Raw genomic sequence first — 25,905 nt, forward strand, 5'->3', positions numbered from 1 at the left:
GGACCATTTACCAATTGTGGAAAAGGTCGATATCGTGTTGATATATGGCTATTGTGATCAAAATGCCCAACGGGCGTGTGCTATGTATGCTGCTCGGTATCCTGGACATCATCATCCAAGTGTTCGAACCGTTCGCCGGATAGTTACGTTATTTAAAGAAACAGGAAGTGTTCAGCCACATGTGAAACGTCGGCCACAACCTGCAACAAATAATGATGCTCAAGTAGGTGTTTTAGCTGCTTTCGCAGCTAATCCACACATCAGTAGCAGACAAATTGTGTGAGAATCAGGAATCTCAAAAACATTGAGAATGCTACATCAACATCGATTGCACACATACCATATTTGTATGCACCAGGAATTGCATGGCGACGACTGAACGTTATGTATAGTTCTACCACTGGGCACAAGAGAAACTACAGAACAATGACAGATTTTTTGCACGTGTTCTATTTAGCGACGAAGTGTCATTCACCAACAGCGGTAATGTAAACCGGAACAATGTGCTCTATTGGGCAGTGGGAAACTCACGATGGCTGCGACAAGTGGAACGACAGCTACCTTGGCGGGTTAATGTATGGTGCGGCATTACGGTAGGAAGGATAATTGGCCCCCATTTTATCAATGGCAATCTAAATGGTGCAATGTATGCTGATTTCCTACATAATGTTCTACCAATGTTACTGCAAGATGTTTCATTGCATGACAGAATGGCAATGTACTTCCAACATGACGGATGTCCGGCATATAGCTCACGTGCGGTTGAAGCGGTATTGAATAGCATATATCATGACAGATGGATTGGTCGTCGAAGCACCATACCACGTTCACCGGATCTGACGTTCCCTGATTTCTTTCTGTGGGGAAAGTTGAAGGATATTTGGTATCGTGACCCACCGATAACGCCTGACAACATGCGTCAGTGCATTGTCAGAGCATGTGCAAACATTATGGAAGGCGAACTATGCGCTGTTGAGAGGAATGTCATTACACGTATTGCCAAATGCATTGAGATTGACGGACATCATTTTGAGCGTTTATTGCATTACTGTGGTATTTACAGGTAATCACGCTGTAACAGCATGCGTTCTCAGAAATGATAAGTTCACAAAGGTACATGTATCACATTGGAACAACCGAGATAAAATGTTCAGACGTACCTACATTCTGTATTTTAATTTAAAAAACCTACCTGTTACCAACTGTTTGTCTAAAATTGTGAGCCAAATGTTTGTGACTTATTACAGCGCTATCTATCACAAAGCGAAAAATTGGTCCAACTAAAACATTCATATTTATTTACATACTACACGAATATGTAATAAAAATGGGGGTTCCTATTTTAAAAAACGCAGTTGATATCCGTTTGACCTATGGCAGTGCCATCTAGCGGGCCAGCCATAGCGCCATCTGGTTTCCCCCTTCAAGCTAGACAAGTTCCATTCTTTGTAGTTTTTTCGTTTGATGCTTATTTTGTGAGGTATTTGGCCCGGTCACAATCAATGGACCACCCTGTACAAATACGGTTTTTCAGGAGGAATAGTAAATATTTTAGGTGATGGTAATATAGACTTAATTCAAATAAAACATTACACATTACATTTGTCCAATTTTTAAACTGTTACAGAAATACAGCTGTTACAATGTAAACCAAACAAATACTTGCAGAAAGTATTAATCAATATTCATAATCCCAATGATCAATTCATCTCTTAAGCTTGCTTTTTCTTTGTAGACTTCACATATCAATCATCTCCAAAGACAAAAATCTAAAGTGGTAAGATCAGGGTACCTTATTGGCTAAAAATACTTAGCCATTTCTGCCAATCCACCTTCCAGGGATAGTTAGGTTTAGATAATGTGACAAATCGTACAGGGACCTCGTCATACTGGAAGAACATGCCCATCCTATCAAGGATAGAAGCTGTGCATATGTGATGTTCACCACATTCTTGTATGCTGAACACCAAAACTACTACTTGCAAAACCTTACCCCCATCAAAGACAGTAATTATAATGCTGACAAAAGTAGTTCATTCATATTGTACATTCTTTCAATCTTTTTCAAAAGTTTCAATAGTAGTAGTAGTAGTAGTAGTAGTAGTAGTAGTACTATGAATAATAATAATAATAACAAAATCATAATAATAATAAGCAAATGTAATTTTTAACAACAACAATTTTCAAAATTAATAATTATTTAAAGACATATAATAATTGCACATTAATTCTAAATTAATATCATTTGAGTGTGATCGCTATATATAGGAATTTTATATTGATACATATGTGAATTTTATATTAATAATATTCAGGTTATAAATGTAGATGTAAAAAACTAATTGTGTGTGACGTACATTAATCTATCAGGTCATGTATGAAACTAGTGCTTCTTTTTGCATAGTAGAGAGTGAAAGTGTTTCATTGACCAATTTGATGACAGTGTGGCATCTTCGACAAACTCAGTATTTTGACAGGTGGACACCTCATCATTTTCAGGGAACAAATGCAGTCAAAATAGCACTGTGCAAGTAAGTTTAAACTGTGGATATGTGGGGCTATGCCAACCAAGAGCTATAATATGGCATTTGTAGAAGGACATCACATACATTGCAGACAACTGTAGTCCAATTAAATTTGCTTAATAGTTGACATCTGTCACTTGCCGCTAATATTTGTCACATCCACTGCCAGTTACCACTCAGTTATAGGCAACTTACAAACCTGGCAGGTCACTTCACAAATGCTGTTAATGTGCAACACGGAGCAATATGGGAAGTGGCCGCCACAAGATGTGACGGAGTTACTCTATCGACAGCTAATTTTGAGTGACCGATGATTGAACTGTGGCAGATGACAGGTATTATAGCCCTGAATTTAATCTCGTGTCCTAAACTAACCACAACCTTGGAATGTGCAATGTATCTGAGAAAACAGCATCAACAATCTCCAGCAGAACTAAAATCGTGATTGTTTTGTTCACGGCATTTGAGGTTAAACTCTACAAGCAAATGGAAGACAGAAAAATTTCACCATACAGCAAAATTTCAGTTTTAGCGGTAAAAACAAACTTTAATTTCTCACTGCCATTAGTTACCTGAAACCATCCTCACACTGGCTACACAGAATGCCATGTTACCAAGTAATGGGCAGTCCTGGATGCTCTTGGTTGCAGACTGTAGGCGGTACAAGCAGATTCCAAATAGAAAAAAATGATAGGAAGAAAAATAAGAGCAAATAGTCAATATGATGATGAAAATTATAGGGCAAAGTATTGAAAATAAAAAAAAATACTTTTAAACCAGTTAATTTATTAAAAATTATAATTAAAGTCTTCCAATTAAATTTACAAGGTGTACAACTTTGCTTCTACCATTTGCCGATATGTGGCGACAACGATAAGTAGCGGTTGAAAGAATGTCAGGCAGTTAGCTTGGGCCTGGGTCAACATAACCTCATTCAAACATTAGTCGATTTGTGTCTGCATCATAAAGATGTTCTTGATTGAAAATGTCAGTTTATGAGCCTCATTCTTGTCATTTGCAGGAGGTGTTAATGTTTTGTTTCAATATGAAGAAAACAGCGGCTGAGTCTCATCAAATGCTCTCAAGTATGTATGGTAAGGACGCTATTAGTGAAAGAGCGTGTCGTGAGTGGTTTCAACACTTCAAGAACAGTGATTTTAACGTCATAGACTGGCATAGTGGTGGAAGAGAGAAAGTTTTCGAAGATGCAGAATTGGAGACATTGCTGAGTGAAGACTCACGTCAAACTCAAGAAGAATTGGTACGATTAGTGTGAGTGACACAGCAAGCCATTTCAAAATGTCTCAAGGCTATGAGCATGATTCAGAAAGAAGGAACTTGGGTCCCATGTGAGCTGGAACCAAGAGACGTTGAACAGCATTTGTGTGTTTGTGAACAGTTGCTTCAGAGGCAAAAACGGAGGGATTTCTGCATGGCATTGTGACCAGGGACAAAAAATGGGTACATTACGATAACTCTAAATGCAAAAAATCATGGGGATATCTCGACCATGCTTCCACATCCAAGGCCAAACTGAATTTTCACGGCTCCAAGATCATGCTCAGCGTTTGGTGGGACCAGCTCGGCTTCATGTACTATGAGGTGTTAAAACCAAGTGAAACAATCACAGGTGCTCGTTATTGAACACAATTAATGTGTTTGAGCAGAGCATTAAAAAAACAAACGGCCACAATGCCGTGAGAGGCACGAAAAAGTGATTTTGCAGCACGACAAAGCTTGACCCCACATTGCAAAAGAGGTCAAAACATACTTGGAAACGTTAAAATGGGGAGCCCTACTCCCATCCGCCATATTCTCCAGACTTTACTCCCTTCTGACTATCACTTGATTAGATCAAAGGAGCATGGCCTGGCTGACCAACACTTCTGATCTCACGAAGAAGTCACAAATTGGATCGCTTCAAAAGATGAACAATTTTTTCGACATGGGATTCATACACTGCTCAAAAGATGGGAGAAAGTAGTGGCCAGTGATGGAAAATACTTTAAATGATACACGTGAAACCAATTTGTTTTATTAAAGTCTCAAATGTTGGGGAAAAACAACGGAAGCAAAAGTTGTACACCTTGTAGAAAAATACACATCAAGTTTATACGCTATGCGATTACACTGCTAAAAGCAGTTGAATTTATGAAGCAGGTGTCCCACTCACAATAATTGACAGCCTTCAAAAATTCGCGCTTCACGCAGTGTTGTACGGAGCTTATCTAGTGTCAAGATTTTAAACATGGCTGCAGCAGCAACTGTTAAAATTCTTCACAATAAAGGATGACAGCCAGAAACAGTTGCAGGATAGAATTTTTTTATTAAAATTCTTGACCACGGTTTCGGTACATATAAATATACCTTCATCAGAAGTAAAACTTCTAAAATTACATCATGCCATGGAGAATAATAAAATAATTATGCCAAAGGCATGATGTTTTAAATTACTGACGACGCCTTTGGCATAATTATTTTATTATTCTCCATGGCATGATGTAATTTTAGAAGTTTTACTTCTGATGAAGGTATATTTATATGTACCGAAACCGTGGTCAAGAATTTTAATAAAAAAATTCTATCCTGCAACTGTTTCTGGCTGTCATCCTTTATTGTGAAGAACTTATCTAGTGTAATAACTGTATAAATGATGCTGAATCATGTCTTGCGTGGAAGGATCCAGTAGTGTAGTTCTATGTATGAAGTGTGTATATTTCATTAGCACATTGTGTGTGTGTGTGTGTGTGTGTGTGTGTGTGTGTGTGTGTGTGTGTGTGGGAGGGGGTTTGGAGTGGTCACCGTGTATGGTGAAATACGAAATAAAAGGTCCAGACCCAGGAACCAAGAAACAAACACATTCAGAAAGAAACCTAGACAAAGCATTGGAAGTCAATTAATTGTTGCGGCAGTTCAGTAGTAGTGAACAGTTCGGGCATGACATTGAGCACTCTGGAAGAAACCAGCTGCAATGCATAAAATGTCAACTACCAAGTAATTTTAATCGCACTGTAGAGTCTGCACACAGCCGATGATCAAAATCTGATGTTATCAATAGTGAATATTAATTATAAACAGGAGAGTGAGCACGAAATGTGTCCTCCTGTTGTTTGACCAGATAGAGAATAGGGTTCCAAGCAGAATTCAAGCAAAAACTTCTGCCTGCTTCCTTAATGACACTGTCTCAATAGCTAAAAATGCATGTCAGAATCTCTGTGTTATATTCCATAGAATAACCAATACTAAGCCAATGTTATGCTGTAGCAGATTTGCTAGAATGTGTAAGCACATGTGGCACTTGCACTGACTGTGTGACCAATGAATGTCATGTCACAACTGCAAGGGATGCAGCAGATGCCCTCCGTATACAAACCAAGGTTGTCCTTTACTGGCCCTAATGTTAGATGGTGATTGAAAAACACACTTTACTCCATGTTTCCACATAATATGACCAACCATGATGGAATGCTATCTGCATTAGCAAAAAGTCCTTCTATGGTACCATGTTATTTTCATTACTCGCCTGATTCATAGTTGATTGATAGCACGATGTGTGTCTGATCTATGTTTTGCTATAACCATTCTTGTGAAATATGACTTCAAAGTGGGCTAACACAGGTGTCCAGCTACCAGAGTCTGAGATTATGTGGGCACTATGAAGCAAGGTATGAAGCACACCTCCATGCTGAGCCAGTTGGTGACAACTCTCAGCCTGAAGACACAAATGCTCATTTTTGTTTGTGTAATGGCACCACTTGTTTGCAGTATTGATTGCATTGTTTTTCTGCATTGCTTATTGTGGTTCGTAACTCTTGTAGCCCCATCTATGCAGGGTTTAAATTTTCTTGCACAGTGCTCTCTCATTGTGTCTTGAAAACATGTCAAAACATCTGCAGTTGTCAAAGATCTCACTTGACTGTTTTCTAGTAACTTGTTTAAATATTTTATAAGCCAGGAGAAACACAGGTTTCACTAAGAATGTTATTTACAGACAGCTGTTGACAGAGTTGGAGCTGCATTCAGTACTCTGCTACTTTTGTAATTAGTACTCTATTACTTTTGAAAGGATGAATATTAGAAAGATTTGGTAGTAATTAGTAAGATGTGGTTTGTTACCTTTTTGTGTAGAGGCGTAACATCTGTCATGTTTAAGTATGAAAGGAAACAACCATTAGCAAATACACACTTTATCTGTGAATCCAAGGAATATGCTTTTATATCCATAATTTTTTTTAACACAAATGCAAATAGACCATAAATGTCCTTTGATTTTGAATGACTTAAGTGTTATTGTTGTAGTGTTGCTTATCTAAGCATTTTCCATTTAAAGGTATGAAATGCATCTTTAGAATTTTGTAGGAAGCTATTAGCATCATTTGATTTTTGTTGTCATATTTGTGTTTTTATTCAACTGTGCCAAAGTCACCGACATCAAAAGCAGTAGTTAAGGTTTAGTCAATTACCTTTCTACCCCCCCTCCCTTTCCCCCTCCCACCAACAAAAAAAAATCTGTGTGTGTGTGTGTGTGTGTGTGTGTGTGTGTGTGTGTGTGTGTGTGTGTGTGTGTGTGTGTGTGTGTGTCATCCTAATATTCTTAGTTCCACAATTTTTTTCACCTTCCATTTCTCTTAAACCATCTTTACTTTTCACTGTGTACTTCTACACTCTCTGGACCTCAGTGCCTACCAGTATACTGTCTTTGATCTGCTATTATGATGCCTCTCCCGTTGTCTTTCTCCCCCTTTATCACAACAGATTGGTTCCTTTCAGCCTTATGTCTGAGTGATCTGCCTCTCCTTTCTACCCTTCTCCAACTTACCCCCGTCTTCCATATCTGAGGAGGGAACAAATAGTTCCAAAAGCTAGGACACCTTTTTGTCTGTCTCTCAGCAATACGTTGAATTTCTCTTTCTGAAGGTAAGTGTGGCCACCCATTCTGTATCTTTGTAATTTTATAGTTTCCTTAATTGAAGTTTCCCTTTAATACATACTCACTGATTTACTCACCATAGTGTTAATGTGATTACTTTTGTACCCTTATTTTAGTTTATTGTTTACATTATTGTTTTCAAGTTGTATGTGTGTTCTTTGAGTTGCTATAAAGTTAGTTGAAACTATTTTCTGTTAGTGTTTCATGCTGCTCTAAACATCTTTGCTGTATTGCTTACAATTCGGTGTTCTACTGTACATAAAAGAATTTTGTTGCAGCATTTTCCATTCATGATCAAGGAGCCTCAAGTCTTGTCTATGCACCGCAACACCAGTTAATTATTTCTGCTGGAAAGAAGGGTGATGTAGCCATTCTGGATGTTCGACAGCGACAAGTGAGACATCGTTTTGTAGCCCATGAATCGCCCATAAAGTGCCTTGCAATTGATCCCAGTGAAGAGTTTTTTGTGACTGGTTCAGCAGATGGAGACATTAAGGTTAGCTGTTGCAGTAAATATATTGTTGCTAATGATGCAAAGTACTCATTTGTAAATAAGATTGTCATCTCCTCCTCCCACCCCACCCCCCTCTCTCTTCTTCCCTCCTATTTTTCGTGTCGTGTCTACTGAGGGTACTGCAAAGGCAAATAGCCAGTCTTCAAGAACTAAAGCAAACAGTTGTTAAACCATGTTTCTATTGTTGATGAAGACTAAGGAACTGTGTGTACACCAACATACAGAAATAGTTGCAACAATGCATTGACTTCAAAAGAAGACCATGTTTGTAACTTATTTAAAAGGCATGCTTGTAAGGTTCAGATAATAAGTGACATTCTTCATTGTATTCATAAGATTTTTTTTATTTGCTCTCCATTATTGATGACTTGTAATTGTTTTAGTCAGCTTAGCGCAACCTACTGCATAGAGTGATTGTAATATGTATTCAGATAGCTTAAATATTACAGCTTCTGTAGGATGAGAGTCACATTGAAGCTAACAAGCAAATATGTGGCAGCAAATGAAAATTCTCTCTCGTGTAAATGCTAGGAACAAACAGCATACAGTTGTGCGCAGTTCGCATTCTCATTTGTTTGCTTGTGTTCTGTTGGTTGTCAGTTTTTCAGTGAACCATCCAAGGGATATTCTATGTTAACTCACCTAGGCCTCGCTGCTCGACCACCACAGATTTCTAGAATGGCATTTTCACTCTGCAGCATAGTATGTGTTGATATGAAACCTCTTAGCAGATTAAAACTGTGTGCCAGGCCAAGACTCGAACTCGAGACCTTTGGCTTTCCCCACAAATTTCAACATATTTTATGTGAACATTCACACATGTCCCCAATGAACATTGGAAAGTTTAATGTTCATCGAAGCAATGCTGGCCAAGATACAGTCACTTGTTTGACTGCATGAATGATTTTGCACAGTGCCAAGCATGAACTTCTGGTGACTTTGAGTTGTTATATTTTGGGTAATATTTTGTTGAATGAACTGAAACTTGGCAGTCTTGTACAACAATGTGTTCTCTTAAGACTAACAAGGAAAAAAATGTACTAGCCACATTCAGCCAAAAATTTTACACATTATTTCCCGAAAAAAACGGTTCCTAAAAAAACTTGGAAGTTTGGCTTCATATAAACCAGGGACTAAAGCGTCGAAGAGTGTGAAACTTGGCATGCAGTAACCTAACTAGACAAAGTTCTCAAATATAAAGTTTCTTTGTGCATCACTTTATAACACTAAGTAAAGTAAGTGCAAAAACCAAGATTATGTAAAAATGAAAAAAATTTGGAATTTTTGACATGATTTTGAAAATGACTGTGTTCTGTAAAATTCTCCAAATTTGGCTTATTATAAATACTGTGGTTTTAACTGTCTAAAAAGACTGTTTGATTACCAAACATGGACTAACAATGCTAGATAATTTGAATCAAATTTGGGTGCGAATAACGCATCATGAAAAAATGTTAACTTTGGATTCTTATGTCTCATATAGTAAACGCATGCTGAAAATGACACTTAATACACAATAGCTCAGTTGCACAAGGATGTGGAATACAAAATTTCATTCGGTTATTTTCCAATAATCTGCAAATTTATCAGAAATATGACAATTTTTATGAGACAGTGAAAATAGTAAATATTCGACACTTCTTTTAAAATATTATTTTCTATCAAAGCATCAAAACCTCTCTCATTCGAAACAAGGTGTTTTAAGCTGACCTGTGCCCCCCCCCCCCTCCCTCCCAACCAGTGGGTAAAATTCCATTTGGGCTAACAATGCTACATAAATCGAGGCAAACTAAGTGGAAAACTTGCACTGTGAATAAAGTTTTCACTTTAGTTTCCTACATCCTGTTGATTCAAGGCTTGACAAACATGAAGATTTGTGCACAACTACTTAGTAACATTAGGTTTTCAGTGTAAAATATTCACGTATTGCTTTCTGAATTTGTACAAAATCATCTCAAACATGATTTTTGTAAAATTACATAAATAGACCAAATTCAGTTTTCTTTTAGAAAATCTGTGTTTTCCATAATTGATTTGATACTAATCATAGTTGGAAAGAGCATACTGTCAAGCATTCAAAATAAAATAGTGTTCGATTTTCCAATGTGCTCCAACAGTACCTGAAAATGAAGGATGAATTTGAGGGAATGTACCACAACAAAATGCTATGTTGCAGCAAGCTGTTGTCCATGTTTCATTACATGTGGTTTTTATTTTGAAACTGACAAGTAATGTCGCACTATATTGCATTGGTCCATGGTGAAATTCCCACTACTGGTTTGAGACCGTGAAACGGCAACTTCATCACCATAGGGGTCATACCCGATAGCTGTGGAATACCAGCCACAGGCGAGGCGGGTGGGTAGTACTTATCTGCTTACAAAGTAATACACCAAGTACCTTTATTTTTGATTCTCAAATCCATAGGAGCATGTCGTGTAGGTGGCAAGCAAAAAGTAATATCACTTCTTATTTTAAACTTCTGAACATTGCAGTTACATTGTTCAAAATTTTTGAGCCACTTTCTGCTGTTTGTTTTCTGGAAATTGATACTGTCAGTAAGACAAAAATTATTAAATGAACAGAGAATGTGGAAATCGGCTGTTGTTTTGGAACCTAATAAGCATCCTGGCTTTCGAGCCAATAAAATAAATGAGCTGGGCCTTGAGGGTGGATATATTTTATCAGTGCATATATCAATAATGTTGCAATGTTGAGAATTTAAAATCAAAATTGAAATTACTACTTGCTTGCTGCCTGTGACCTACAGATTTGATGACTGGAGATAACATACTGAGCAAATGGCTTTGTGAGCAGACAGGTACCACCACAAGGCTTTAGAACCTAAATTAAGAAACTGAGCTATGTGCTTGGGGGCCTGAAGGAAGAAACCCATCCATGGCTGGTATTGCACAGTTATCGGGCTTGACGTCTGTGGCAATGGAGTTACTAGTTCCTGTTCTTGAACCAGTAGTGGCAATGTCACCATGGATCAGTACAATATAGTGAGATATTACTGACAGTTTAAAAATAAAAAACACATGCAACAAAACACGGGCAACAGGTTGCTGCATTGTAGCCTATTGCCTTGGGCCTGCTCAAAATTCTCTCTCATTTTCAGGTATTCTAAGCACCCACTGGAAAATCTGAATGCTTGAAACATGCTCTTTACAAATGTGATTAGTCTGAAATCAGTTGTTGTGTTGTTGTGGTCTTCAGTCCTGAGACTGGTTTGATGCAGCTCTCCATGCTACTCTATCCTGTGCAAGCTTCTTCATCTCCCAGTACCTACTGCAACCTACATCCTTCTGAATCTGCTTAGTGAATTGATCTCTTGGTCTCCCTCTACGATTTTTACCCTCCACGCTGCCCTCCAATGCTAAATTTGTGATCCCTTGATGCCTCAAAACATGTCCTACCAACCGATCCCTTCTTCTAGTCAAGTTGTGCCACAAACTTCTCTTCTCCCCAATCCTATTCAATACCTCCTCATTAGTTACTTACGTGATCTACCCACCTTATCTTCAGCATTCTTCTGTAGCACCACATTTCGAAAGCTTCTATTCTCTTCTTGTCCAAACTATTTATCGTCCATGTTTCACTTCCATACATGGCTACACTCCATACAAATACTTTCAGAAACGACTTCCTGACACTTAAATCTATACTCGATGTTAACAAATTTCTCTTCTTCAGAAACGCTTTCCTTGCCATTGCCAGTCTACATTTTATATCCTCTCTACTTCGACCATCATCAGTTATTTTACTCCCTAAATAGCAAAACTCCTTTACTACTTTGAGTGTCTCATTTCCTAATCTAATCCCCTCAGCATCACCCGATTTAATTTGACTACATTCCATTATCCTCGTTTTGTTTTTGTTGATGTTCATCTTATATCCTCCTTTCAAGACACTGTCCATTCCGTTGAACTGCTCTTCCAAGTCCTTTGCTGTCTCTGACAGAATTACAATGTCATCGGCGAACCTCAAAGTTTTTACTTCTTCTCCATGAATTTTAATACCTACTCCGAATTTTTCTTTTGTTTCCTTTACTGCTTGCTCAATATACAGATTGAATAACATCGGGGAGAGGCTACAACCCTGTCTCACTCCTTTCCCAACCACTGCTTCCCTTTCATGCCCCTCGACTCTTATAACTGCCATCTGGTTTCTGTACAAATTGTAAATAGCCTTTCGCTCCCTGTATTTTACCCCTGCCACCTTCAGAATTTGAAAGGGAGTATTCCAATTTACATTGTCAAAAGCTTTCTCTAAGTCTACAAATGCTAGAAACGTAGGTTTGCCTTTTCTTAATCTAGCTTCTAAGATAAGTCGTAAGGTTAGTATTGCCTCACGTGTTCCAACATTTCTACGGAATCCAAACTGATCCTCCCCGAGGTCCGCTTCTACCAGTTTTTCCATTCGTCTGTAAAGAATTCGCGTTAGTATTTTGCAGCTGTGACTTATTAAACTGATAGTTCGGTAATTTTCACATCTGTCAACACCTGCTTTCTTTGGGATTGGAATTATTATATTCTTCTTGAAGTCTGTGGGTATTTCGCCTGTCTCATACATCTTGCTCACCAGATGTTAGAGTTTTGTCATGACTGACTCTCCCAAGGCCATCAGTAGTTCTAATGGAATGTTGTCTACTCCCGGGGCCTTGTTTCGACTCAGGTCTTTCAGTGCTCTGTCAAACTCTTCACGCAGTATCTTATCTCCCATTTCATCTTCATCTACATCCTCTTCCATTTCCATAATATTGTCCTCAAGTACATCGCCCTTGTATAAACCCTCTATATACTCCTTCCACCTTTCTGCCTTCCCTTCTTTGCTTAGAACTGGGTTGCCATCTGAGCTCTTGATATTCATACAAGTGGTTGAAATCAGTTACAGAGAACATATTTTCTAAAAGCAAATTGAATGTGATCTATTTTTGTAATTTTTATTAAAAACAAGTTTGAGCTGGTTTTGTAGAAATTTAGAGAGGAGAAAGTAAACAATTTATTATATTGGAAACACATTACTAAGTTGTTGTTGTCCAAAATTTTATGTTTATTATGACTTCAGTCAATGACATATAAAAAGCAAAGTGAAAACTTTATTCACAGTACAATTTTTCCACCTAGATTGCCTCAATTCAAGTAGCACTGTTATCCTGTGTTGGAAATTTTACCCACTTTTCTGGGGAGGGGGGGGGGGGTCTTAAAATGCATTATTTAAAATGAGAGTGGTTTTTAAGGTTTGATAGAAGACACCAAGAGTAAAAAAAGTGTCAAATATACACTATTTTTACCTTCTTGCAGAAATAACCATGTTTTAAATGAATTTGCAGACTCCTGGAAAATAGTAGATGAATGAAATTTTGTATTCCACGTCCTTGTACTACCAAATACTGTGTATTAAGTTTCATGTTCAGCGTTTGTGCAGTTTACTCAATTAGATATAAGAATCCAAAGTTAACCTTTTTTTTGCATGCCGTGATTTTCATGCCCAAATTTGATTCAAATTATCTAGCATTGTTTGTCCATGTTGGATAATCAAATACACATTTTGGCAGCGCAGTGTACCTGTGTATCGCAGTTTGAAGGCGGTTGATATTGACCTTCAAGGGCAGTTTTCGAAACAGCAGTTGATTGGAGGCCCGAATGTTTTTCATGGTCTGCACCTGAACTTTATGTGTGATGTACAGGCTGTGTTTGGTGGTTCGACATGGCTGGCCTTGGCTGTTGTTTGGGGCAATCATGCTGACTATGGTGGCCTTGAAGCTTTTCCAGATGCTAATATTTTGGCGTGGAAAACTTGGAATATTTCTGAAACAACTGGTCTTCTGGCTAAAGTTCCTTATGGTACTCTTGTTCCAAGCATGCCATTGGTATTGTCTACTAGAAGAAAGAAGAAGTTAAATGCTTATGAGTACCTCTTTATTTGGGCGAAAGTCGGCAATGGCAATTGTAAAATCAAGATCAACGGTGACTGTATGCTGTATTATAGACAATGGTATAGACTGTGGTATTTATAGTGAACCCAGTGTGGAGAGTTTTACAGAACACAGTTCTTTGCAAAATCATGTTGAAAATTCCACATTTTTTACTTTTTTACTCAATTTTAACCTTTGCATTTAATTTATTTAGTGTTGGAAAGTGGTACACAAAGAAACTTTATATTTGAGAACCTTGTCTTGTTAGGTTACTACGTACCTAGTTTCACGTTCTTCATACCTTTAGTCCATGAAATTCAAAATTTTTTGGAAATTTTGTCTAAAGTTTTCTGGCTGAATATATATCATAAAAATTCTTTTCATTGTTAGTCATAAGAGAACACATGCAGTTGTACAAGATGGCCAAATTTCGTTTCTTTCAACAAAATGTTGTCCAAAATATAACAGCTCAAAGCCGCCAGAAATCCATGCTGACTCTGTGCAAAATCACTCGTGAAGTCAAACAAGTGACTATATCTCAGCCACTATTGCTTCAGTGAACGTTAAACTTTACCAATGTTCATTGGGATCGTGTGCGACAGTTCACAAACAACTTTGTCAGAATCTTGGTGGCTGAGCAGGAAAATGTTCCAAAATGAGGCGATTTGAGATGGAATGACTCGCAAGGAAGTTTGCATGCCTTTTACTTCAGCACTAGCTTCAGTAACAGACAGAGTGCACTGATTTTGACACATCATGTTGTTTTTCAACTGTGAACTGTTTGTTGTTGTTGCTGCTGTTATTGAATGATAAATGAGTGACGGAGTGACTGGAAAACATCATATTATTAAAGAGTATAGATCCCATATGTGCCTGTGGGGTCATAGAGATCCATAGCAAGAAAATGCACAAAAAACATACTTGGTAGTAAATTACCAAATTGCCAAAAATGCCAACAGAGGAAGTGAAGAAGAAAATGATCTCTCTGCTGTATTCTTTTAGGTGAGAAATGTGTACATTGCCTCCCTACTAGGCTGGTCTTTTGTATAATTTTGCATTACGTTGAATTACTCATTTTTATTGAGAATATTTTCCTTACACTTACCCAAATAAAATCCATGAGTGTTTCATGTATGGCCCTACATACTTCCCGTATTATTGTGGAAACAGATGCAGTTGGTAAACAAAATAGATAATTGAGGCTAGCGTAACAGTGAGCATTAGTGCGAGCATCTCTCCTGTGGATAAGGCTCATCAATAATCTATTTCATGTGTTGACATCTGCGGTGCAGTGGCATCTAGAAGAAAGCAAAAATCATCTCCCGACATACGGGAGAAATATTGAAATAGAGCATGTGATGATTGCAGCAGCAAATTGCTAATCACAATCAAACCACCAGTTTTACCATACCTGCACAAAAAAATTCAGACACCTGCATTTTTTGTGTATATGCTGTCGTGCTTTCATGACCAACAGTGTGCCCACCATACAAAATGAACAAAGTTGTAAGCTTCTGTTCTCCAGGTGGTGGTTGTACACCAGTTAGCACACTTGACTTGCATTTGAGGGACAACATTTCAAATTTGGGTCTGGCCATCCTGATTTAGCTTAAATTTATTGATTTCCCTGAATCACTCCAGGCAAATGCCAGAAAAGTTCCTTTGAAAGAGCATGGCTGATTTCCTTCCCCATCCTCAAAACATTCAAAGCTTGTGTTCCATCCCTAATGACCTCGATGGGACGTTAAGCCCCAGTCTTCTTTCTTTCCGTGGTGCTGTACTTCAAATTGACAAAAAAATAAATACCAAGCATATGCTTTGATATTCATTCCCTTGTGTGTTCTCCTCTGTTTTTTCGGTGTAAATGCTTATTCACAGGCACAAGTCAGTATTGGTGTGCACTAGCGACTTCCCTGTCCTTTGTCTGCGAATGTGTATTCGCTTTGTAACTTCTCATTTCTTTTTTATTATTAGAACAACATTTGCACTTACCTGTTATCTTTCAAGCACATGTAAACTGTCCGTAACTTCAGCAACAATAAGAAGTGTGATGTAGTTTAACACTCATTACCTATTATTGAGATCCATCAGCAGCCAAAAAGTACCATCCTCTTTATATTAAACAGTGTGCTTTCATTCTGTATCAACACAGACCAAGAATTCTGAAAGGAACCATGTCATATGAAAACATAAATCATTTTCTTTTGCTATTGGCTTTAGTTCCTAGAGGAAGATGTAGGCAGATACACAGACTGGAAATCAGTCACACTCATATTACAAGAGTAAAGTCCCTGTACGTACCTGAAGATGAACTGGGAAACAAACAGAAAAATATTCACGTATGTCCGAGGGGAGGACTGATGCTCAGATCATCTTCCAGTGGTAAAACATGAATCACATGCATAATAGCACATTCTGAATTATTTTGTATAATTATAATAATTAATGCTTTATTTTTTATTTTTGAGCAATCACTGAACTATGCATGGATAATCTGCAGGCCAGATAATCAGGACCTTGCTGTACTTTATTTCAGTTGTTATTAAGGAAGATGGTTTTAGCACATTCCCACACATTTCCATGCCAGTTTTTACTCTTTCTCTAGTGACTGCATCAGCAACCCCACATTATTAGTTAACTTTCTCCTAATTTCATACACATATATTTCCCTCTCCCACCCCCAACTCCCCCCCATCCCCCCCTCCCCACCATATCTACCTAAAACTGTGTATTGATGGACTGTCATTCAAAGCACAAAGCACTCTCAAAGTTCTGTCCTAAAGCATGACCATCTTCACTATGTACTCCTGATCAACCAGTATACAATAAGTGCTTATAAATAATTCAGTGTAACATTCTAATTTAAATACTTTTATCTCAGTGCAAATTTTACCATTCTCACCACCAATAAATGTTTCAGGTGTGGGCATTATCAGTCCATAATCTGCTCTATTCATTTCCTGGTGAACATGCACGGTCAAGTTTCTTCAAGAATATAGGACAAGGTGTTACACAGCTACATGTTGATGGAGCAAGTCGTTTGTTTTCGTGTGGTGCAGATGGCTCAATGAAAGTGCGCCAGCTGCCAGAGAGAGAAGCTGCTGTACAGACTTTGTACTAGCTTGCTTTTCATTAGTGGGTGACTTAAATTTCGGCTGTGCTTCAAATTGTATAAAATGCATCTTACATTTGTACTGTTTCTTTGAAAACTTAGCAGTGTGACATGTGCATATAAAATGTTAATCTGCTGTGTGTTTCATTGTTGCTACTGCATCAGTGTTCAAGAATGAGGCTGGCATGTAAGATTAGTGCTAAACGTGGGCAAAATGGATTTGTTTGTCCGTATTAAGTGGACTAGCATACATATTATTCATGTTCTTATGATAATTCGTGTGCTGTAATGGACTTTGAGTGACTATCTTATTTCAGAATTATTTATAAAACAACATGATATTATTGTGTTGTGGACAAGACTGTTTTACTTTGAATGTCTTATGCCTTAACATTAATGGGACTGCATTCCTTTTTGTAAGTTGTACTTGATGTTAGACTGTTTGAGCCAAGACATGTATTTCTGTACTAAAATTTTCTAAACAGGGTCACCACATGTGAATTTATTTAATTTCGGTATTGATTGAGATCTGTGAGCAATAGAATATATATTTTTAGCAACAGTATTTTGCCCCCATACATAAACTGTAGTGATATTATAAGAAAGTGGGTTCATGTTGTGTCTCCCAGGCAACAGGGAAGTATCCCAAAATATTTGCACAGTATGAATATATCCTCTAGTGACATGAACAATAAATCAAGTGTTCACATTTTGTGGGCACAGCTGTTCTATTTACATATGATGACAAAAGAGGTAATCATCTCTTTTGTTTAAACATTGATTCTTATAATATTGCTACTTAGTTTGACTCTGTTATTGCAAGTGAGAGGAATGTGGAAATAGGCTAATTGAGCTTTGCGCAAATGCATCAATAAAGTGCTGTGACAGGAAATTCTCAGTATATTATTGCAAGGCGTAGTTCAGTTGGTAGCCTTAAATTCAGTAACCAGAAAATGTGATTAAAGGTACAATAATTTTTACTCCAAAGGTCTAGTCCTGTATGATACTTCACTAGAGAAACACTAATTGTTCATCATGTGCTGGATATGAACAATTCCTGAGATTGTGTAGATAAATACTTTATCTAGTAGTATGTGTCCATGCCCAGTTATTGTATATACACATTGTAAAATGCGCTGTATCAAAGACATAATCAGTGTAAATATTCCTCTTCCATTTTGACATCTGATATTTTATTCTGTAGATATTAGTAACTGTAAATCTCCCATAATCCTTCTGGTTTGTTGATCAGTATTCCAATTTAGTAATACAGTTTTAGTACTTTAAGTTGTTTGAAATGTGCAGATTTTATTAAGTGAATTTTGTGGATTTCATTAGTATTTTGTTACCTAAATGTACATCCAATTATATTATATAGACAAGGAAGCAGATTGACAACAAGAGAGAATATTTTTTTAGTATGTTTAAAATAGATTTTTCCCACTTTGGGAAACAGGATTTTGGTTCTGTGCCGATTCTTTCTGCCTTTATATTGTTTTTAAAAAGAGAATATTCTTGTTAGAATAGTTCCCTTCTATAAGCCAGGATGATGATGCCGTGATCTATACATTTAAAAAAATTAATTATTGTTGTGTTTGAGCCAATAAACAGCATTCCATTCCACTTATCTAAAGAGCTACAACTCTGTTACTATTATCTCAAACTAACGAACAACTAAAAGAATGTTAAATATTGCTGAATTGTGCACTCTACGTACACTTAAAATAGCCCCATTTAAACTGTAACTAGAAAGAACATAGTTATCTCTGTTCCTGCAAGCCATTGAACTTTATCCTACGTTATGTTATTACACATTGTTAATTTTTTTAATTTAAGTATACTAGGAAGTGTTCATAAACAAGAGTCCGTATGGTTCCTGTTCTTGTAAAAGAATACTTTTTGCTTCCACTGTTGTTGAATGATAGCTACATTATATTTCTCTGAATGTGTTTTGCAGCTTTTACAAAAAAAAAAAAACTTTTACATCAATGCTTGTCAGTTGTTACAAAAATTATAAAATAGTATCTGTGATAATTGTTATCTGATTGTTATTGATTTTATACTTGAGAAGCATTTTTAAATACAACGTTAAAGTCTTATCATATTATTTGCATTTACTCTCAAGTTACCTTTTTCTTTTTAGATAACTCTCTGTGATCTTTAGTACTCTTCATGTGAAATAAATTGTACATCACAGAAAGTTGACATGTGTGTATTAGGATCATGTAAATACTGCTATAAGGGTGCTAAGAACCTATTCATATGTGATGATAAAGGGTGCATCTGTTTTGGAAATATTGTAGATAATTTTTCATTCATTCCTTCCCCTCAAAGCTACAAGGCAAAACTGCCTTCCAAGTGCTTTTTATTATTTATTTGTTTATTGTTCCAATATTTCCATCTGACTTACATTTTTTTTTCTAGGCCAACTGGAAGTTTTTGTTCTGCTTCCCTCTAGGATGCAAATTACATATTTCTTTCAATAGCACACAGGGTGGGTCTTCTTCGCTGTGGTTTGTAGGCACCAAATATCTATCTCTCTTCCCCTCCCCCCCCTCTCCCCTCTCTCTCTCTCTCTCTCTCTCTCTCTCTCTCTCTCTCTCTCTCTCCCTCTCTCCTTCCCCCCCCCCTCCCCACAAAGTCCTTACCTGCAATCTGTGATTCCTTCATTAGCTGTGTGTACCTAAAGCTATCGTCATGAGGCTCAGAAAAACCTTCGAAATGTGATATGACAGTTTGATTAAATTTTCTTTGTATATATATATATTTTTTTTTTTTTTTACAGTAAAGAAGTTGGATACAAGTGCTTACATAAGACACCTGATGCCTTTAGAACATATTGTTAATGTGTATGTTGCTCTATTGGAAGAGAAAATTTGTTGAGCAGTAGAGACTTAAGTTTGTTGGCCTATTATTTATTGGTCTGAAAAGGAGAGTAGTCTGTGTAAATTAAACTAACCATTGTTGAAAATGTTATTTGAATACCGAGAGTTCGAATTTTCTATATATATATATATATAAATGTGTGTGTGTATATATATATTTATGTATGTGTGTATACTCAAGTTTCTTGATAATATATTATCTTCAAGATGTAATATTGAGTTAATTATTGTTGGTCCTTTAATGAATATTAATATATTCTGGTAAACATGATTTGCATTTTGTATTTTGTTTGTTTTATTCTATCATCTGTGACATTCAGCATTTTGCTGTCATCGTAGCTGGTTGATTTTGAGCCCCACTAACTGTAAGCTTAGATCTGTGATGATTGTGAGCCTACATAATACATCAGCAATACAGATTCATCATCTCTTTGTATTGGAGGCCTCAAACTTCACAGACAAGTAGGTAAATGCTGTTTCACATGGAATAAGCAATTTTCCAAATTCCTTAACAAAGAACTTGTTTGGTTTATGCCTGTCATTAATGGTGGCTTTAAAAAGCAGATAGGTCAGGACTTATTGAGAATTGTTACTTTTAAATTACAGATCATGGCAGCATTAATGTGGCCCATATAGAATACCTGGTGTTGAATAATCAGTGAACATGTTGTTATAATCCACAATAATGTTTGTCCATAACACATTTTCTGCAGGTGTTACACTGGGTTATGCTTGAGCATCCATTCTATAATACTGATGATGCTCGTACAACTTTTCATAGATCTGAAGAAATTTCTGTTATTGGTAACATTTCCCGGTGCCAAAAAGGTGTGGATGGCTTCACACACTGGTTATAATACTAGATAACGAACTACTACAACACAGCAATACAAAAGTTTATACCAGTGTATGAAAGGTATCTTAGTCCTGATGGTGATAGTGGTGAGAAGTATCTCAGCCATAATTGTATCTCTTCTAATATATGCTTCAGACCACTTCATTTTCTGTATTTTTTTCAATCCTGGGTAAACTTAATTTCTGGATAACTCTACTACCCTTAACACATATTGTATGATGTCGCAATAGATGCATCTATGGCAAACTGCTTTCATAGACTATTTAACAACTATATCATTAATAAATCTTAACTGACAAGTTTTATGTAATTTACTAAATTAGATCGACTCACACTCACAAAAGAGTGGAATCCAAATCTTCATATGACCATCCAGATTTTCTATGGTTCCCATAAATTGCTTAAGAAAATGTCCCTTCAGTTCCTGTGAAAAAGATATATATATATATATATATATATATATATATATATATATATATATATATATATATAATAGAGGGAAACATTCCACAAGGGAAAAATATATCTAAATACAAAGATGATGTGACTTACCGAACGAAAGCGCTGGCAGGTCGATAGACACACAAACAAACACACACACAAAATTCAACCTTTCGCAACAAACTGTTGCCTCATCAGGAAAGAGGGAAGGAGAGGGAAAGACGAAAGGATGTGGGTTTTAGGGGAGAGGGTAAGGAGTCATTCCAATGCCGGGAGCAGAAAGACTTACCTTAGGGGGAAAAAAGGACGGGTATACACTCGCGCGCGCACACACACACATATCCATCCACACATATACAGACACAAGCAGACATCTCACAAGCAGACATATGTTCCGTTTTTCGTATTTATAAAACTCCATGCAAGTCAGCTTGTAGTTTAACTGGCACTCTAAGACTGATTCCTCAGTTCTTGGCAGCGGTCGATTTCTTTCATCAGTCCTCTGGGCCGACATCAGCGAAAATACTTTCTCCACAGTGGCGTTGTGTACGGGAATAGAAAACTAATGCTCGCATAATTTTAGCAGTTGGCATTTGCGATCAGGATTTTCGGTTTCCTTACGAAAGTAAATCTCCTTTATTCTACAGCGTGTTTAGACTTCCACTCTTCCAAGTCACGTTTAGTTTCTAAAAAGCTTTGCAGGTATGTAATATTCCTGAAAACAATTGTCGGCTGATACATAGAAGAAATACAAACGGTGATTAGTGTTGCCATACCTAGCCTGTTCTTGAGTACTGCTAGAGTGTTTGTGATTCCCAGAAGGTCGAACTGGAGGAATATATCGAAGCAATTCAGAGGCAGGCTGCTAGATTTGTTACCGGTAGGTTCAATAACTCACAAGTATTACGGGGATGCTTCAGGAAATCAAATGAAAATCCCTGGAGGGAAGAGGATGTTCTTTTCGAGCAACACTAAACACTACTTCGAAAATTCAGAAAATCTGCACTTGGCACAACCTTTGAAAGATTGTGAATGCATCCATCCCAACATTTGTTATGCGCTTGGTGACTGTTGCCAAAATTATCACTTTGTCTTTCCTTTTGAAAGTTATCTTCCCAAAGGAGCTGCAAGTTATTTTTTGGCTGCTACAATGACTTTTACTTGAATTAGATGCCAATTTATTTCAGCCCCTCCAACTATTGCACTGCTGGTGGATAATATTTTGTGTGTAGATGGAAATGGAAGATGGATACTGTTGTGTTGGCAGAAGAGCCAACACCGTGTTACTAGTGGAGACCGAAATGCACACGTTTTAGCTCACGCAGGCTGGCGTGAGGAGGGAAGGACTATACTGACGTGAGGTCTGGAACATGACAAGGAATTAGAATTCAGAAAGCGGACGTAATTAGTTTGATACTTAACTTTAATCCATTAATGATGAACGTCGTTCTTGACGGTACATGATTCACAATATTATCTGTTCAGAATAGAATCTTGAAGAACATGGCGCCTTGCTAGGTCGTAGCAAATGACGTAGCTGAAGGCTATGCTAAACTGTCGTCTCTGCAAATGAGAACGTATGTAGACAGTGAACCATCGCTAGCAAAGTCGACTGTACAACTGGGGCGAGTGCTAGGGAGTCTCTCTAGACTAGACCTGCCGTGTGGCGGCGCTCGGTCTGCAATCACTGATAGTGGCGACACGCGGGTCCAACGTATACTAACGGGCCGCGGCCGATTTAGAGGCTACCACCTAGCAAGTATGGTGTCTGGCGGTGACACCACAGATACCGTACAAGTTACTAAGTTACTCCACATCAACAGTTTCTCGTATGATTTGTGTTGGACTCATTTCAATGTGTTCTTCTGATGTTATAGAAGAAATTTCCCAAAACCATTCCACCTTTCTTATGAGGTTTAGCAGGTACACCATTGTTCCCGTCCAGTGAGAGAGCACACTGATTTATATACCACGATCATGTGTTAATCCTCCCTGCCTCTTCATCGAACTCGCTGGAACCTGTTCGATAGTTAAATCTGTCCACAAAGCTGGTGAAAATTTATCAAATCTGTGAATCGTGAAGTCTCTTTTAATGAAAATAGTAAATTCCTCTGGAATCATCCAGTGTTGTAGATTACTCATGTCTTTTAAATACAGACAAGCAATTTAAGCGTAAAAAAAAGGCCCTCCGAATGAAAGAAAGAGATCTGAGTGAAGCTCCCAATCCCCCATCCTCTCTGGTTGAATGAATCTTCATACGTAGAGTCATTCAATAACACTGCACCCAGTTGTTAAAGGTAGTGCCTCCTCTTTCCATGTTTTCCAACGTAGTTTTGAATTTGGCACTAACAATCTGGACAGTTTCGTCATCTCCAACTTTCACTAAACGTTCTCGCAGTTTCTTATCTTTCCATCTCAGTTAGCTGAACTTCAGTAAAACTTATAACGCAAGTTTACCACCGTATGAGCTCTCACAGCCTTCGAGAAAGCATGCCCAGTGAGAATTTCGTCGACACTGTTCTCAGCATATATTGTAGCGAGCAATTCCTTAATGCCACTACCTGCGATCGTGACACCAATGGCTCCCATAAACGAAATAATTAGGTGAAAACCACGTAACCTCACTATTACGGTACTCAGATCGGAATGTTGGCAATTTTCAACAATGTCTCTAGCTTTCATGTACAGCGGTTGATCATACGACACAAAGCAGGTCATTTGAACTTGGGCTTAGGTCTTTGCACTGCCTACAAGAAGAGATGTCATTACGGTATCTGTAGGTGGAGCGTGATGGATGGGAGAGAAACAATTTTCGAACATTTGAAATAAAGACCATTGGCCACTTGCTCCAAGAACCCATTCCAGCCTGGAATAACTGAGGTGCTGGGCATCATGTCACCATCAGTTTGAAGTCTTTCATTGACATCGGTGATTGGAATAGCAGCCAATCCAGTATTTTTTCGCATGCATTGGTGGATATTTGAGAAACCATATGAACTTATTGTGTCAGTAGACATTTTTCTTCAAACGAGGTATTGGTTTGTCTGGGAATACAGCGTGGAGTGGTGTAATGATCGTGCTGCCACTCATTCCATGGAAGGTGTTTTCGGAAATCTGTGATGGGAACATTCACATCTGCATTGTCAAAGGCGAACTGTATGAACGCCTCTTTTTTAATCCATGGTGATACTTCACCCCGCACAATGGTCGAACTTTCAAAAAGCATATCTTCGCTGTAACTACAAGAAAATCCCATTGCTGCACAGAGGTTAACACCATGTTTTGAGCCAAATTTCCTGTGTAGGTAGGTATCTAGACTACTCTTCAGTGAGGAGAGAAAAGAGCTTGGTTTCAAGGCAGAAATGATTGCATGAGTTGTTCAAGCTCATTTCTGCTTCTATCCAGCGAGAGAATTGCGCTTGTGCTTCATCAAAATGGTTTCAAGTAAGCGTTTCAGAGAGTCAGGAACGGCAGAATCAGTTCCTCGCAATAAATCATCAGATGGACGTTACTCCGTGGTGGTGTAAATTTGAGAGTGAATTTCTTGTAAGATTATCTCTGCTGTGGATTTCACGAACCTCATCCGCTTTTCTGCAGGATTGCTCTTTCTTTCCTTGTACCAGTTATCAAGGAGAATCGTTTCTTCAAACTCTGTGAAATAAAGGACTACGTGAAGTTTGCGGCCGAAGCCGATATGCGTAATTGTGGCAGCACCACCGTTTTATGATGTGAATTTTGACAGTTCTAATATCAAGCTCGTAATCACTTTTTGTTTTATCTACATCTACATGGATACTCTGCAAATCACATTTAAGTGCCTGGCAGAGGGTTCATCGAACCACCTTCACAATTATCTGTTATTCCAATTTCGTATACCGTGCGGAAAGAATGAACACCTATATCTTTCTGTACGAGCTCTGATTTCCCTTATTTTATCGTGGTGATCGTTCCTCCCTATGTAGGTCGGTGTCAACAAAATATTTTCACATTCGGAGGAGAAAGTTTGTGATTGGAATTTCGTGAGAAGATTCCGTCGCAACGAAAAACGCCTTTCTTTTAATGATTTCCAGCCCAAATCCTGTATCATTTCTGTGACACTCTCTCCCATATTTCGCGATAATACAAAACGTGCTGCCTTTCTTTGAACTTTTTCGACGTATTCCGTCAGTCCTATCTGGTAAGGATCCCACACCGCCCAGCAGTATTCTAAAAGAGGACGGACAAGCGTAGTGTAGGCAGTCTCCTTAGTAGGTCTGTTACATTTTCTCAGTGTCCTGCCAATAAAACGCAGTCTTTGGCTAGCCTTCCCCACAACATTTTCTGTGTGTTCCTTCCAATTTAAGTTGTTCGTAATTGTAATACCTAGGTATTTAGTTGAATATACGGCTTTTAGATTAGACTGATTTATCGTGTAACCGACGTCAAACGAATTCCTTTTAGCACTCATGTGGATGACCTCACACTTTTCGTTATTTAGGGTCAACTGCCACTTTTCGCACCATTCTGATATTTTTTCTAAATCGTTTTGCAGTTTGTTTTGATCTTCTGATGACTTTATTAGTCGATAAACGACAGCGTCATCTGCAAACAATTCAAGCTGGCTGCTCAGATTGTCTCCCAAATCGTTTATATAGATAAGGAACAGCAAAGGTCCTATAACGCTACCTTGGGGAACGCCAGAAATCACTTCTGTTTTACTCGATGACTTTCCGTCAATTACTA

At 37.8% G+C, this 25,905-nt stretch overlaps 1 protein-coding gene across 1 annotated transcript in view; it reads left to right on the plus strand.

Moving 5' to 3' along the window:
• The window catches only part of LOC126198479 (dmX-like protein 2), a 304,650-nt gene extending 284,534 nt beyond the window's left edge, over positions 1-20,116 (plus strand). Inside the window, exons 57-58 of the mRNA XM_049934840.1 lie at positions 7,734-7,951; positions 16,810-20,116. Coding sequence (XP_049790797.1) covers positions 7,734-7,951; positions 16,810-17,010 — 419 coding nt within the window. The 3' untranslated portion in view covers positions 17,011-20,116. The remainder of the gene's footprint in view (positions 1-7,733; positions 7,952-16,809) is intronic.
• The last annotated feature ends 5,789 nt before the right edge of the window (positions 20,117-25,905 follow it).

The sequence above is a fragment of the Schistocerca nitens genome, chromosome 8 (assembly GCF_023898315.1).
Source record: "Schistocerca nitens isolate TAMUIC-IGC-003100 chromosome 8, iqSchNite1.1, whole genome shotgun sequence".
Lineage (NCBI taxonomy): Eukaryota > Metazoa > Arthropoda > Insecta > Orthoptera > Acrididae > Schistocerca > Schistocerca nitens.